The sequence below is a fragment of the Ambystoma mexicanum genome, chromosome 8 (assembly GCF_040938575.1).
Source record: "Ambystoma mexicanum isolate Mex_15411 chromosome 8, UKY_AmexF1_1, whole genome shotgun sequence".
In the NCBI taxonomy this organism is placed as follows: domain Eukaryota; kingdom Metazoa; phylum Chordata; class Amphibia; order Caudata; family Ambystomatidae; genus Ambystoma; species Ambystoma mexicanum.
This window is the reverse complement of record NC_090929.1, coordinates 444,854,754-444,872,086: the sequence shown is the minus strand read 5'-3', so window position 1 is coordinate 444,872,086 and position 17,333 is coordinate 444,854,754. Positions and strand designations below refer to the sequence as shown.

The 17,333-nt window shown below is 45.0% G+C and overlaps 1 protein-coding gene across 1 annotated transcript in view; it reads left to right on the top strand.

Moving 5' to 3' along the window:
• SLC25A33 (solute carrier family 25 member 33) overlaps window positions 1-13,073 on the top strand; it is a 123,999-nt gene extending 110,926 nt beyond the window's left edge. The window contains exon 7 of the mRNA XM_069610024.1: window positions 12,600-13,073. Coding sequence (XP_069466125.1) covers window positions 12,600-12,802 — 203 coding nt within the window. The 3' untranslated portion in view covers window positions 12,803-13,073. The remainder of the gene's footprint in view (window positions 1-12,599) is intronic.
• The last annotated feature ends 4,260 nt before the right edge of the window (window positions 13,074-17,333 follow it).

Here is a 17,333-nt window from a genome sequence, read left to right as displayed (position 1 = left end):
ACCTTTTGTTCCTCTCCGAAACAGGTACATCTTCTATTGCACCTTTCGCTAGTAGGGTGAAAATTTCCTGCAAAAGGAGCGGGTGTGGAATTCAGGAAGAGCTGGCTCCCAGTGGATGATCGTTAGGTCTTTTTTAGGAACGGAAGGCAGTAACCTTGAGCTACTGTTTCCAGTGCCCAAGCATCTGAAGTAATGTCCCGCCATTCTTTCAGATGCTAAGAGATTCTGCCTCCCACTGGTGTTTTGTATGATAAGACTTAAGTGATTTGGAGGCGGCTGCAGGAGCGGCTGAGGGCATAGATGCCGTTCCTGATGATGGTTTTGTAGTCTTTCCTCGTCCACCACGAGTGGCATTCCTTTTGCCCCTTTGAAAAGCCTGTCCTCTTCCTCTACCAACAGAAGAGTAGTATCGAAAAGGGCGCCCCCCTGCCCCCTTCCAGGAAAATGAGCCTGAATAGGGTTTCTGAGGCTGTCGCATGGAGGCACTAAGGGATTTGGCTGCTGCTTTTGAGGTCTGTCGTTTTTCTGGGCTCTCATCAGCCTTACTACCAAACAGCCTCGAGCCATCAAAGGGAATGTTGAGAAGTCTGGATTGCACATCTGGTGCAAACCCTGACTTCTTCAACCACGCAAATCTGCATAGCACTGTGCTTGATGCAATGGATCTGCTAATACGATCAACAGTATCCAGTCTAGACGGGAGACATTCCCCCATTGCCTCCTTCCTGTCTGACTATATTCAGGAAGCCTTCCCTTTCCTCGCCTTCCTGAATATGTTCAGCCGCCACCAAAATGCATTCCCACAGGGTATGTGTGAACCTGGCCAGGGTACAGGTGACATTGGTTGATTTCAAGGCCATGCTACCTGAAGTAAAAACTTTACGAGTCCAAGCATCAACCTTCTTATCCTCCCTTTGCGGAGGAATGGTTGGGTATGCTGTCTGTCTCGAAGTAGTAGTAGCCTGAATAACCAGACTTTCTGGAGTAGGGTGTCTATCTAGGTATTCTGGATCAGAAGTAGATGTTCTGTACTTCTTTGGAAGATTGCTGTCTACTGCAGCAATGTTATCAGGTTTTTCTCAGTTCCTTTCAACTGTCCTTTGAAGCACCCTATGGAAAGGGTGAAGCGCCCTATGGAAAGGGAGAACTGGATCTTTCTGGGGTCCCCGGACTATTATGTCCGTCATATCATCTTGCTCAAAAGTAGGTGAGGCTCTTCCCCCAACCCATATATTCTATTGCCCTGTTCATCAAACTCCTGAGCCTGCATGTTATGCAGGATCAGGAGCAGCAAACTCCAATTCAGGTGATGTGTCAACACCACTAGCAGAATGTAGAGTTTTGCATAGGTCTCATTTTTGATTCAGGGTTTAGAAGTTCCTCTGGAACTTGTCTAGTGCCATATTTTACTCCAAAAGGAGTGACATCTTCATCCTCCGAGCCAGATTCTTCAAAAATTGAAGACCTGGACCTAAATAAATCTGACTTGGGTAAAGGTGTAAACCTTTTCTCTTCCTGATTTTTTTTTTTTAATTTATTTATTTATTTATTTATTTATTTTTTATGGAAGGAATTGGGGGTTTTCTTCGAAGGAATCGTCGACACAATCGACAGTCTTCGGTAAGGTTGTTGAAGATAATATAGGCTTCGACGAAGTTGCACCTTCTGCTTTTTATGAGGGATTGGAGAAGCAATCGAACCTCAAGGATCTCTCGACAATTTGTCGACTCGCGTTTTATGGGTACTACTGGGTTTTACCGCCGTAGTTCCCGACTTCCTGTGGTGTCCCGTGGAGCGACCTGGGTCTGGCTTTTCTGAGGTTTCTTTGAGGGGGTCGAGGCCGCATTCTCAAAGACCTGCATCATTTTTCTTGTAAAATTCTCCCATTTTGTAGGGGAATCCGATCTTGTTGGACATCGAACCAATTCAGTCGATGTATCGGATGATGACGATGGAGATCTGTCTCCTTTTTATTTTATTTTTTAAGAAGATGATTGTCTCGACCTACTACGAGATCGGGATCTCTTCGAATGTTTTTTATGACGTTCCAGTTCCTTTGAATCGGACGATTTCTTATGCCTTTTAGACGAGGCCTTCGAATTGGCCTTTGACGCCTCCCGCCCCACCGCTAACTTACTTTTCCTCTCACGGAGGGCCTTCTCCGTCATCGACTGACAAGAACCACAGTCGCCGGTTCGATGATCCGAACCCAGACACCAAAGGCAGATACGGTGAGGATCGGTGATAGACATCTTCGACCCGCAGTCGATACACTTCTTAAACCCAGTTTTGGGTGTAGAAGCAGTTGATGAAGACATTTTCTGACAGAAAATCTCAAAGCGTGCCGTTCACGAGAGCGAAGCAATCGGAAAAACGAAACTGAAGCCAACGGGCGCGGCTCGAGCTACTTATACCAATAGTGACGTCGACACGGAACGGGGCCCGTCGAGGGACAATCGATGCCACGACCTCGAGCACAGCGCCCTCTGCCGAAAAATGTTTGCTGAAGCAGCAAAGCTGGCGATAAAGAATTATCACAAGATGAGGAATACGTGAGAGGACACAATCCATTCGAAGGTGTATGTTTCAAACATGGGTACCAACGCTTATTGATCAGTGGTTGGCTGGCATCCACTGACTCCCAGTGGATGCAAGGATTAAATTCAAAACCCTCTGCATTGTCCACAAGACTTTCTGGGGCCTGGGTCCAAAATACCTTCAGCTATCCCTCGGCAAATACCTCCCCTCTCAAGCTCTTTGCTCCTCTACCTCCAACTCACTCAGGGTCAGTTGTTTTTCTAAGAAACGAGCTGGGGGTAGATCTCTCTTCAGCTGGGGCCTCCCTCTGGAACAGCCTCCCTGCCACTCTAAAACTTGAGGAGAACCATCTCCGGTTCCGGAAGCACCTCCAGACCTTCCTCTTTTCTTCTGCCTTCGCTCCCCCTGTCCCCTGCTGATCTTTTCTCTCTTGGCACCGTGCACCAGGCCACCCTGTCTTTTGGGCCCAGGTACCTTCTCATCCTGCCACCCTCCTGCACTGCCTCCGGGCCACCCCTTGCACTGGGGTCTGTATCTGTACCCATACAGCCCCCCCCCCTTTTTCTTCCTGCACTTATCAGACCTACCCTGTCTGCTGCCTTAAACCTAGTACTTGCAAATTGCTGGCTACATTACCACTGTTTGTTGTTATTATTTATTGTTGTTCATCTGTTTCTCCTCTGCTTCGCACTTTCCACCACTCCCTTCCATGCACTTTTCCCCTCCCCCTTTCCCATGCACTTGCGCGTTCTCAATGTCACTGGGCCTAGTAAGATCGCTGTTTTGTTCTCCCCTGTTCCCCTCCCCTCCCCTCCCTTGCCTTGTCGCGCTCAAACACTTGTGTACGAGCGCGATCGAAATAAAATATCAATGAATGGCGTAGTGTATGTATTTGTGAAGGGGAACACACCTATTTGTGCAGACTATGCACAAATCAGGAAAACTAACTTTATTTTTTATTTTTAATGGTAGTTGTAAAGTAGGGGCGTTCCCAGCCTGAGAGGTGAGAATATTTAAGTATATAAGTCTATTAAAGATGCAAATACAGGAGACACACATGTATAGGTAAGTAACATGTTTTTACACTGGCTTTCACAAGGGGTAAATCGAGCATGGCAGCAAAGGGTATATTCGAGGGTGTGCAGACATGCTTGTTTTGTGACGAGCATGGTAGATCGTGATCAACACCTTTTTTTAAAAACATTTTTTTTACAGAACAGGTTGAGGCGTGTGAATGCCTATACAGTCTGAAGGTTTAGCGAAAGCTAAAAGGGAGTAACTGGTGTTATCAAAAGATCTAAAAGACTTGCTGTCCTAGTCGGAATTCCCTCCTCTTTTAGTCCTCCCAGGATATAAAGCCGACCTTGCTTCGTGGTTCAGAACTCTGTCTGAGGGATTTCGCACAAAGTATGCTTCTTGACTCCATGGTCCAATCAAGTACCTCCTTGCTTCCTTGGCACAGATTCTCAACCTCTCGCCACCGTTTGTTTTCCTAGGGTGCTTGATGTGATGTTATACACACACGTCTGACAGCAGGTATTTCCCATCCCCTAGGATCATTCAGGCTTTATTATACGCACAACTCTAGGGTCAACCTTTTGGGCCCAGGTTCTGGATTCTCCTTTTGGACCTGTAGCCTAGCTATGGTTTGTGTTGGAACCCTCATCAGGTCTAAATCGGTCGCTAATCGTATGCATCCTATCCTATCCATATCAATAGAAGTTGCTATAAATATGGTGTTTACCATTGAGAAAACCTTCAGCATGCTTGAATCACCCTTGTGCTCTTATTTGCTCATCTTCTATTTTGGGTCCTTGTCTTGCCAGGATTGCTGTCCTACCTGCAAATTCCTGTCATACTGAGCGCTTATTCGTCTTCTGATTAGGCTGATTATTCAGTATTACTCATGATTGCTTTGGTAAGATTCTATTCCTATTTGGAATTGGGGATTGGCTAGAGATCAATCGTAAAGAGTTGTTCTCTGGTGTACGTTTCTTTTTTTTCTGTTGGTGTTTTATAGCGGTGATGGATAATTCTCCATTTTACAAAAGCTTTTTTGATGTCGTAAGTGATGTTGAAGCAGGGTGGCTCTCTGTATGAGTGCCCTCCTGTCACTGGAGTGGGAGGTGTGGGGGGGGGGGGATCTAGTTGGTCCACGCTCTGCAATGTTGCTTCTCTGGCCCACAACTCCTGCACAACATTCCTCTGGGGTACGCAGAGGCTGTCAGTTGATTTATTTGAGAGATCCTTTGCATTCTGTCCTATTTTCATGGGAACATGTCTAGCACACTAATAGGATAGTACCCACATTCCGGTGGGATGACTCTGTAATCGTAACCGTTCCTCATACCCTCCGCCATCCCCAAGATCTCTCGAAGGAGATCTCCAAAAGGCCCATCAATGATACTAAACGGGTCCCCTTAAAAGCTGAAAAGAAAATCAACTCAAAAACCTTTAATAAAAAGTTGCTTCAACTTTTTCCCCAGTCCTATAAATAACCCGGACTACTTGCCAACTATCACTAGGCAGGCCCACTAGTTTCCAAATGGCCAAAATCTGCGGTGATTGCAAAAAAAGTTTGCCCTTTTAACTAAAGACCCAAGCTGAAATGTATATAAGCTAACACGAAGAGCCTGTCCAATTCAAGGATTACAACATGCAAGGCACTACACCCACACGATCAAGCAGAAGAAAGCTTGTACATTTACCAACGGATCGAGCAGTCCACCAAAAAGCCACATAAGCTATTCATTATCTATAAGGAATTATTAAATCCCACCCACATTTCTTCCCCAGTGGAACCAACTCCAATCAACTCAAATGCCCAGACCATCTAGATGAATTATTCATGAACAAAATCTCTAAGAAATCCATACCACATGATTCTCCAGAGCCACAAATCGGCTTCAAACCAAGACCCACCGCCCTGGATTCCTTCCTGCTCATAACCCTGGAAAACACATTGTCGATTGTGTAGAAACAAGCTACAAGCGCATCCTTGCTCGGCATACCTCAGGCACTGATGGGCAGCCTTGGTATACCCCCAAGAGCCCTCTACAACAGGCCTTTCACATCATAGATCCTTCCCTACCGGCTAAAGAGAGCAATCCTTACTCCCCTTGAAATGGCATGGCCCAGACTATTCCAGCCTAGCAAGTTGCAGACCATCTTACCCTTACATTTTGAAGCAAAGTGTATGCAAAGGGCAGTCAACAAGCAATTGCTGGAATACAGCAACGTAAATGTTCTCTTCCACAACCAGCAGTCTGGTTTCAGACACGGGAGAAGTACATAAAGTACTCTTCTGGCCCCTTGAGAAGACCTGCTAAAGCTGTATGCCAACCAATCTAGGAGTTATCCACCTCTCTGATGTCTCTGACGTGGTGGGCCATACTATCCTTCTTGTAAGACTTGAAATATCATATAGTTTGCCCTAAAGTGATTGTGATGTTCCTCAAAACCAAGGAGCCAGAAGAAAGGAGCCAGAAGACGATCGGGGTCAGTTTGCCTATAAAACTATTGCCTTCCCTTGTAGGACGTTCCTCTAGAATCCTGCCGCTCACTGTGGCTATTCATTGTATATATCAATGCACTAAGTCATTGGACATTTTTAACATTTGTGTAGATGATGCACAACTAAGGTTCCAGCTTTACACTGCTCACCAATGCCAAACATCAAAATTCTCAGAATATTTATTCACAACCCATGCCTGGAGATATGAGTCAACTTTATCTGCACCCTGGACAAACAGAAATCCTATCACCAAATTGCTACAATTCCCAAACATTGGCCTAGCGGTCTTCGCCCAGCCCCAACAGTGGCAAAAATGGCTAACCCATTTGTGTAACTTTCGACTAGGCCCTCGTAAACAAACATAGTCGGTAGAAGTCACTTTATTCTAATTGTATTCTGTAAACCTCTCCCTGTACTGAAGATGAACCGGGAAATTAAATAATTCAACCACTGGTGATGCCAAACTTGGACTATTGTAACGGTCTCTTCCTCAGTCTTCCTAAAAAATAAAAATAAAAAAATATAATAAAATAAACAAATAATAATAATAATTAAATCATGGCACGAGGCACAAAGAAGTAACTGGCCTGCAAATGGAGAGGGCTATGTACCCCGTTTGTGCTCCATTGTTTACATTTTTATTTTATCTGGAACCCAATTCCATCTATCAGTGCTAACGCCTTGACTTGCTCCGTTTATTGCTGTGATGGGTATTTCTGTGGTATGTACCTGTCTCCCCTCCTGAGTGTGTAGAGTACTTGTCAAACTGTCTCATTGTTTTTTAGAAGCTTTGTAAGGTGCTTCTGTAGTAAAATATACATGATTTAGACACGTTTTTAAGTAATGGTTGTGGTAGGTGAGGAGGAGGACACTAACCCGTTTTTGTCATTCTTGCACATGTTTTTTTTAAAGAAGTAAAAGGCCTCTATAGGATTTCCCTCCCTAGGGTGTTTTTCGTCTGCCATGGAATCCGAAGCAAACCGCCTGTCCTCTACCCATAATTAAGCTGCATTGACCCTACCACAAAGGCAAAACCACTAAAGCCTAGGAGAAGGAGTCCCTTCTCCTGGAAAGGGTTACCCGGCCTTGATGAATAATTCTGCTGTATTGACCCATTCAATTCCTTTAGCTGACTTTTCCAACTCCCTGGTTCTGTTCTCTTGACTTTGTAAAGGCTTCCTCTTAGGCATTTGTGGCCTTTGAATGTCTTTTATTGTGCTTTTCTCAAGTATCTCAAAGTCTTTCTGTGATATCCCAGGGAAATGGAATCTGTCGTTCTGTTATTCCAGTTCTCCATATTACTATGGTTTTTAACTCCTCATGAGTAAGATGTCCTATGTCCGGATTCTCCTTTTCTGGTTCACTGATTCTCTCACTGGAGCACGTATGATGGACCCAATAGGTATTCTTGTTCTCTTGGCCACTTTAGTTATTTCCTTTATTACTTGGACAAGGAAGGTGAGTCCTGTAATGATTTGCACTCACTCGGTTCTTTCTCGTATCACTATGATGAGTAGGACGAGTCCCATGGTGAGTCGCGCTCTCTTGGTTCTTTCTTGTATCACTGGGAAGAGTAGGGTGCTGGTGCTCATTATACCCCATATTCCTTCCTGGGTCTCCTGTGTCCCCGTTGCCTTTCTACAGGTTGGTGTCATCTGGCCTGCTTGAAGGATATGGACTTCTATTCGTTTGGTCAGGATGGCTTCTGCTTTCTGACTCCCTCAGCTTATCTGCAGCTTTGCAGTGTCGGTGTTCTCAGCGTAGTTGTCGGACTACAGTCCACCTCTCATGGATCACGCCACCACTTGAGACTGGCTCTTTTTGTTTTTTTTTTCTTACCCTACTCTTCTTTCAGCTATCCTGTTGCTTCTCACACGCCAGGTGGTTGTTTCCTCCCATCGGAGGATCCTCTGTTCTGTCATCTTCCACGACACTGCTGGTTTGAATCTCCCGGGTTTCGCTTCTCAGTAATAATGGTCCTTCTTCCCATTTCATGATACATTGCTGAGCCCTCACCATTGGAGAATTATAGTCATTTTTCTTTTCCATTTGAGCACTCCCCACTACTCGCTCATTCCTCCTCGTCCGTATTGCTGGTTTCTAACCACTGAGAAATCAGTATTACTCACTCTTCTTCACCATAGTATTTTTATTTTTTTATTTTATTTTCAATTTAACTATAACAATACATGAAATGTCAACAAAATTACAAGAACTATATACATAATTAAAAAAACAATATAAATATACCCCCCCATAGACACCCGGTGCACATCGTGTATTACGCAAAAGACAGTTACAGTACAATGCCAGAAATGTACCCCAAATCTTCACAACCCATTTTTGCCTTGTTTCCTATATACAAATCTTTCCACATCTGCCAGGTCAAGCAGTTCATTCAACCAGTCCTCCTTTTAAAGCTATGTCAGATTTCCAATTTCTAAGGATGATTTTTTTTTTTTTCACCATGGCACCTCTAAATAACCACTTATTTTGCCATTGAGTGAGCAACTCCAAGGTAGCATAATTTCCCAATATCAATGTTTCAAAATCAAATCCAATCAATTCATTCAAGACCTTCTCCAAATTACACCAATTTCTCTCCAGAATCCACGCACCTGCCTGCAATCCCACATCATGTGTTCCAGTGTACCAGTTTCATGAGCACAAGCCAAACATTCCGGATCATCCTTCAAACCTCTCTTCCATAATCAGGTGTCCAATAAACTCTAAGATCATAATTTGCCTCGTTCTTTCAGTTAAACCCAAGGAACACAATTTGACATTTGCACACATCCTTGTCCATGTCTCCACGGTAATGTCGGAGCCAATCCTTCATCCCCACTCATCCTTGAGCAAATCATTGGGCCTCATTATGAGTCCGGCGGTAACCGAGGCGGTAAAACTGCCTGGTTACCGCCAGACTCGTATTACCATTCCGCCTCCGTGATTACCGGGGCATTACAACCCCGGTTTCCCGGGAATCACGGAGGCGGAATGGTGTTAATCCCCATTCCCATCGAGTCCTATGGGACTCGATGGGAATGGGGATCATGGAAACACCGGCAGCATCTCGTAATGCTGCCGGTGTTTCCTCGTCCGCCTGCAGGCGGGCGGTGTTAAACCCGCCAGGTCAGACCTGGCGGGAACATCACCGCACACCTGCAGGAGTTGTGATCGCCCGGCATGGAAACAACGGTGGCGGCGGGTTCACCGCCACCGTTGTTTCCATACCGGGTTATTTGTAATGAGGCCCATTGTCTTTATATTTATTCACAATCTGTTTATATACCCGGCTAGCTAAGCCACCCTCACCTACCAACGATTCTCTTGTAAGGAAATTCAGATTCAACCTAGCCTGGAAATCGATCTCACCTACAGCATTCTTCAGTTTCCTGTAATCTGAACAAATGAAATTTTCAATATGAAATTCTTGTTGTAACACTCGCGCACTCATCCATTTCTCCTCCTTGAATAGATCAACAATCCAACTCACACCTCCCAAAAACCATTCTGGCCAGAATAACATTTTGTTTTCTAACTTAATAGAAGGATTCATCCATAACGATGCACTAAGATCTTTGTATGCATCCACACCCAACAAGCCAGTCAATTTCTTCCAGGAATTTCTCAGTCAACGGATCTTTCACACTTCTCGATCTTGCTTCTGTGGTCAGCAAGGTCCTTGGTGACAGAGGACCATTATACCTTGCCTCTGCCATAGCCCACACATCTGGTATTTGTGCCAAGAATTCAACTATAAATTCACACATATAGGCAAGATGATAGGCCCCAACGTTTGGCACTCCTAGTCCACCTTTCTCCAATGGTAATTGTAGTTTCCACAAACCTTAATCTAGGTGTTTTTTTTGTCCCACAGAAAACCTTGAATAAGCGTGTCCAACTCCTTCCAGTACTGAGTACCAATATTTAATGGGATCATACTCTAGATATAATTGATTTTAGGAGACGATACCATCTTTAAAGCGTTAACCTTTCCCCATAGTGAAAGATTTAATAAACCCCAATGCTCCAGGTCACTTTGAAAATTCTTACAAATCGTATTCATGTTCCCCTTCACCAAATCACTGATCTCCGGAGTAATCCAGATTCCTAGATACATTTTATCTGGGAACCATCTAAACCCTCGACCAGTTATGTATTGTTTACTACAACAAGGTACCAGGGGCATCACGACTTTGTCCAGTTCACTTTATAGCCGGAAATAGTGTGAAACAATGTCAAAACATCCATTAGGGTCGGCAATGACTGTTCCAAGTCCCGGAGAACCAGAAGAATGTCAGCAGCAACAACCATCATTTCTGTTTCTCCCAACATGACAATTCATGTATATTGGGATAATCATAGCCGCCAGGGGCTCAATCGCAATGACAAATAGCAATGGGGAAAGAGGAAACCCTTGTCTTGTCCCTCTTTCCAGATTGAAGGGATCCGAGCGTCTAACGTTGGTGTTGACATCAGCTGTCGGGTCCGAGTATAGTAGTTTAATCCATGACCTGTACTTCACTCCAAATCCCATTTTTAGAGGAAGTCCCAATCCACTCGCTCGAATGCCTTCTCTGCATCCAATGAAAAAACAGCAGCGCCATCTAACGGATCAGTCACTTTAGTAGTCGTATGGAATAGCCTCCTAATATTACTGATGTCTTCCTCCCTTTCACAAAACCCAATTGATTCTCATTGATCAAGGTTGGGAGAAGATTTTCCAGCCTAACGGCCAAGTCTTTTGCCAGAATTTTATTATCCATGTTTATAAGACTAATCCGTCTATAGCTCGCAGTAAGTGTCTCATCTTTCCCCTTCTACGGAAAAACAGATATCATTGCATGTCTTCACTGTAGTTGTATTTCTTCAGGTTGGATCTTGGATTTTATGGCACAATAACAAACGGCAGCTTGGTCTGTTGGGTCTTTCTGAAGTCCTGACTTTACTGTTGGGCCAAGAGACTGGGAGATGCTGAGTTACTTTGTGGAATGGGAGTCCTTGTCCCCCAGGGAGAGATGTCTCGCCTGCCGCCACCCCTCAGGAATACTGCATTGCGACCTCACCTCTCTAGCCTCACATGGAAATCTCTGCCCTGAAGAGAAGTGACTGAATCCCACGATTCTTCACCTGGTTTAAAAAAAAAAAAGTGTGAAGAGATGGAAACATTCATTAAAGCCCCTCCCCACCCATGGCTTTCCTTTCAGTTTAGTTTGCAGTCCATTGTAGCTGCAAGTTTAATGTGCCTTCATAATTGTTCGTGGCTGTAAAAAAAAAAAAAAAAAATATGGGTTTGTATCGGTGATCCTTTAAAATGTTGTAATGTTTTTATCGTTGCTGAGGCATGCGCGAAGTGTTCTCAGAAACCTTTTGGAAGGTTGTACTGCTAAAGAAGATCTAATCCTTCCGGAATGTGCCATCTTGCATTTCACCTTTACACCTCGAAAGTTACTTTTGTCTATGGACACTTTGTGAGTGACACCACATGCCCAGTCCTCTTAGTCCTTTCTCGGTGGGCCCTCAAGTAGCATTTGTACTAGCAGTGCGATACAAAACACCAAATAAACGTCCAGTGTTAAAGGGATTTGTGCTGAGGTGTGACTAAATTAGAGCCCTTTAATCTAATTTCCTGGATGTGAGGGGAAAGGTCGCCCAGCTGGTACATCTAACATATGAGGTGGGAGGGACTCTGAGGGAATCACACTTCCGGGTCATACACTGCAGAAGTTGTTGGCATCGTGGATGCTCTTGAATCAGAAATATTTTTTTCTTTCTTTTTTTGTAACTGCCTTGCTTGCCCTGGACTATTTCTGAAACATGCTTGCTAGTGTACAGAGTAGGGCTGCGCTTTAGCATAGCCTGGTTACACAATTTGAGTAGCAGTTTTGAGTATGAGGTGAGTTGTGTGAAGAGCAATTGTTTCCTACATGGAGTAGGACCGGGGTGATTCTTCTGTTCCATAATATTGTAAGCTCCTTAATGTTGAAGGGGTATCTAAAAAGAAAAGTTCTTGTAGCTTCGTGATCTAGCCATCTATAGCATTTAGTTCCTTATATTGCAAACAATATTATGAAGTTGTGCACAGATATGGAGTAACATTTTGACACACCTAATGTCTAAATCATTTATGTGAGAAAAGGGTCATTTTTAAAGTTTCACATGCTTGGAATATTACCATCACTGGTAGTATCTGGATATCATTTCATTTGCATGCCAATGATTTGCTAAAGGCAAACATGTTTTCATTTCTGGCACAATTTTAGTTAGCATTTCAGCCATCCCGGGGGCCATTTACCATTCTGTTACTTAGTTTAATTCTAATTTAACCCAAAAATATATGATCAGATCGTAGATGTTTTGTATTATCCTTACAATATCACAATGGTATATTGATGGCCACAGGTTGCTGTACAAACAAAACTAATCTAGATCAAAGAATTAGATGGCAGACCTATGCAAAGTATTTGAATGTATACCAGACTCCAAACTACAGATCCAGTATTACATGTAAGCTACTCCTGACGTTGCCCTCTTTCTCTTACAGAGGTGATACGAACCAGGTTACGTGAAGAAGGCACCAAGTACAATACATTTTTCCAGACGGCCCGCTTGGTGGCTCGCGAGGAGGGATACCCTGCCTTCTACAGAGGACTTTTGGCACAGCTGGTGCGGCAGATCCCAAACACTGCCATTGTTCTGTCAACCTACGAGCTCATAGTTTACCTACTGGAGGACCACGCCAAGTGACCAATCCAAGGGTGGACCACACTAAGTGGTCACCCCGCAAGTAGACTCCAGACTCTCAGATGCACTGGTGGACAGCACCGAGGGGCCAGCCAAGCACTGGACATAGATGCAGGCCTCTTGGACATAATGGACATTGCCTTTTGGATTGTGTTTCTGGAAGGATTGGACTAACATTAACGTTATTAGTTAATTATATATATATTTAATTTCAAACATGCAGAGCCATGATTAAGTTGAAGCTGCTAGTAAATAAAATCATTCTGTGATATGAGCACTCACTCTGCATCATTCATCCTGTTAGATCAGGAGAAAGGGACGCAAAGATGCACCGCCTCGCCCCCCCCCCCCCCCCCGCACCATTACAAATCGCAAATCACACCATGCCAATCCAAGTACCAATGCTGCTGCATTGGCGACCCAAGATTTGGCTGCTTAATAGACCTGATGTGGTTATTTTCTGGCTGGACATTCAACGCTTTACTTTGATGCAACCAGGAGTAATATAATCTGCCCATTGCTAATAGTACACACCATACATTGAACTGTCATAGGGTCTCAGTATGATTTTAAGGTGAAGACCTGGCATTTTAAAGTACTATCTTTTAAAAAAAAATTAGTCTTGCAATACTATTAAAACAAGCATGATCAATAAAAGACATCACCTCGATTGGCATGCGCAATTATTTTAATTGCCATTATTGAAAATATTATAGCAATTAATACAGAAACACAACTGTCAATGACACTTGCATTTGGGAAACTTCAAGTTGGTAACATTTGCCTAATGGATTTCTTTCCAGATACCCCAGCTGAGGAACTTTCAACGTTTGAAAACCATATTCAATCGTGAAAGGCCAACCGTCGACTGCATTTTGTTCTGGTTGGAGTTCTCTAAGCCTATTTCACCTTAATGAAATATTTTCTTGCCTATTTTACAGACCGCCCCCTCCCTGCTTTCTTATTTTTATGCTTTCTGGCTGCAAAGAAGGGTTACTTTAGGTGGGAGAATGACACCAGAGCGGTTTGCCAAGGCTGCAAAAGCCATTCATATGTCTCTTCTTTTGTGCATTTGTCAAGGTATTCCTTGTTGTCTGATCCGAACAGCCTGAACCACACATCTTAAGTCTGGATGAAGGGGGGGGGGGGAGGGGATTGCTGGGGACTGTACATGCAAACTATTCAAAACCAAAAGAAGGGTGATGTGCTTTGTCCAGAAGTCCGTTCTTGTGAAATCTGTATTTGCCTCAAAGTAAGGGCATGTGTGCCAAGCCGAGTAATTTTTCCTTGGGATGACTTGCATGTCTTTCATACTCACTAGAAAATTGCATTTCTGCCTTCCGTTAGTGTCATAATAAAGCTGAAGGAGGGTTTTCTTGGAAACTAAATTCATAAATGTGCCACATACAATACACAACACTTAATTTGTAGGTTGTAATTCACTTAAGTCTCATTATGTGACACTCGTGCCACCTCGGTGGCAAAGAAATGCTGTTGGTGGGCTTTCTGAATGTATTAAGGATACAGCTCTTAAGCTTGATGGTGCCTTGTCATTCATCCAATAAATACTTGATGTCTTTGCCTTGATACTGTCAATTTCCAGCCCAAGGCGGCAGCATCAAACGCTGATTGGTTGAATCTGCGCAGACAGCAAGGCAGAAAAACATGTTCCGTTATTGTCCTTCATCTACATCTAACAGATTGACCCTCTTCTGTTCTAGATGCTCAAATGCCTAGTTATAAAACTAAATGGGGTTTATCATTCGTCATAGCCCTTGTTACAAAAAGCGGAATGGCGTTTGTATTAGTTTTACAGCACAGATGGTCGACTGGTTTGCAAACCATAACAGCTATGGTGCAGACATTCGTCAGGAGAAAAAACGTTACTTTTTTGCATTCATTTCCAATGCTAGCAAAAAGAAACGTTTGCTATCATTTAAGAACCATTTAATCTCTTGGCACTTGCCAGAATGTTCTAATCCTTCTGCATTGGCATCTGCCATTCCTTCCTTTCCTGAAGAGATGTTAGTCTCCTTTTTGGAACAAAAAGATCAGCCCTACATACTGGCTTTTTACTTGCCTCTGAATTATCACCCCCAATATCCGGTTATGCTTACTACTCTTCGTTCCCTGTCTTTAAATATTTTCACTCTTGGCACACTTCTACATCAAATTTCCTGCATAAAATCTGGATCCCCTATGGATTCCCCTCCTATCAAAGTCCTCCACCTTGCATCCTAAATATTTAAAATCTTTCCCCATCTTTTGGTTTAATTCCAAATGCATTTAAAAAAAAAAAGAATTAACAGGGGCGTGGCTAGCTGGAGTCGCAATCAGATACTGCTCCGCTGAGCTCCCGCTCGGAGGTCCCATCTCAACTGCTATATACCCCCTGAAATGCGAACACCACCCCTGAAAATTAAGCTGGGGCGCCCCTGAGTGGGTGGGAAGCGGCTGCCTGTGTTAAGGAGGCGAACGAGAGATTTGGGTTTCTGGGATCCCTGGTAGCGTCAGCGGCTGCTGAACAAGATGGCAGGTGGCCCTGAGTGGGCGGAGAAGAGGTGCGCTTCCAGGCTATGAGCGAGCCCCCTGAGGCACGGAAGAGGGGAAAGGAGAAAGAGGATTGGTGACCCAGGCCCCCGCGGGGAATGCAGTGTGGCAGGCAGCGTGGGTCGCAGCCAAGATGTGTAGGAGGCCCGAGCGTCCCAGGGAAGCCCGGGTGACTGGAGGCGTATCGGTTACAACTGAGCACCTGGCCCCCCTCACCACGCCCCCCGGCCCGGTGGTGAGAATCGGAGCCTGCATTAACAATGTGCCCCCCTGGGTAGGGCAAACTAAGTAGAGGGGCTGCCCTAATGTGTGACCAGGGGTGCTGGGGGAAGAGAAGACCAGTCCAGAGCTGAATGGTGAGGGGGTGGGTGTGGCGTTGGAGGAACTTCACCAGCCACAGTTGCCTTGCGAGGCATAAGGGAGGAAGCGCTGGGGACCTCAACTCAAGGGCCCACCTTGACAGGCCTAAGGTGGCAGGCATAAGTCTCCCCACAGGAGGAAGGAATATAACAGCAGCTTGGCGGTGAGCACATGCAAGCGCATTAATTCAGGACTGGGCTGCGCTCCCAATGCAGCTAGGGAAAGGGAGATCCAGCTGAAGCTGGAGAATAGGGGCTGCCATTCCCGGCCAAACCATTCTAAGAAACCACACTGGCTGCAGCAGCAGGGGGAGACGCCAGCTCATCACCACAGAAGAAGCCTGACGCAAAGGAGTGGGAAGGAGGCTCATTTAAAATCCAGCATGGCGGCTAAACAGCAAATGAAACAGAAGGGCCCACGTTCTGGGGACATTAAGGTGTTGATGCAGGGTGCAGACTCGCATAAAAGAGCTCAACAGCAAACAAATGCGCAGGGCGACTTGCCACTCCCTCCTAACCCTCTCCCCCTTTAAATGGAGGAGGACACTCTCCTACCTCCCCCCCCCCCCCCCCCCTCCCGATTAGGTCAGAAATACAGGCCATGTTAAAGGACATAACATAAAGGAGAGCACTGCAGACCTAACTAAAGTCATTTTGGATATTAATAAAAATGTAATGGCGGTGTGGATGAGCTAGAGACGGAAGCCTGTGAACATGATGAGCTGGTGCATTGAGTGAACGCCATCGAACAGCAAACCAAACCTTCCTGGACAAGCAGGAGGGGGCAGAGAACAGGTCAAGACGGAATAACATCCGAATCCGAGGGGTGCCCAAGACCATAGCGGACGGAGACTTACATGAATATCTGAGGAGCCTGTTCCAAGCTAGGTTGGGAACAGGATGTGAATGAGAAATTGTGCTGGACTGCACCCACAGAGTGTATTCAACATTCCAGATGAGCAGGAACCTGACGCCGGACGTCTGGACCAGGGTGCATCTGTACCAAGTAAAGGAAGAAATAATGAAGGATACGTGCAATTGGGAACAAGTGAGGGTTTGAGACACTCACTGGCCCTCTTTCAGGACTTGGCACAGGCAACTCTTATTAAATGGAAGCCTTTGCGAGTGGAAACAAGCTGACTCCGGGCAAATAAGACCAGATGCGGATGGTCGTTCCTGTGTGCCCTGCAGTTTGAGTGGCGAGGTCAACAATATTCAATCTCCAAAGAAGAGATGGCACAGTTAATGGAAGGAGAAGAGGGGCAAGCCCAGGATCCAGGAGAAGGTCCGGAAGATAAAGAGGGCACTCAGCCGTCGGGGAGGAAAGAGAGGGAGATCAGCCTGATTGTAACCAAAGGGGAGAAATAGAAATAAAGTCGCTTAAGAAGGGGCTCCAACATGAAGGTCGCAACAAACTGGTGCCAGAAGGTTTTTTGGTAGGGAGTTTGCCAGAAAGTCAATTGGCATCTTGAAAGGGAGGGGCCAGATACAGGGACATTTAAAGGCTACATGATTGAGGGGTTGAAAGGGAGGAACGGGAGAGAAGGACCAGACAAGCCCTCAAACGCCATGGGTGGTACTGACACCCAGTGGAAGTTGAATAAGTTGCTATGGGTTAGAGATGG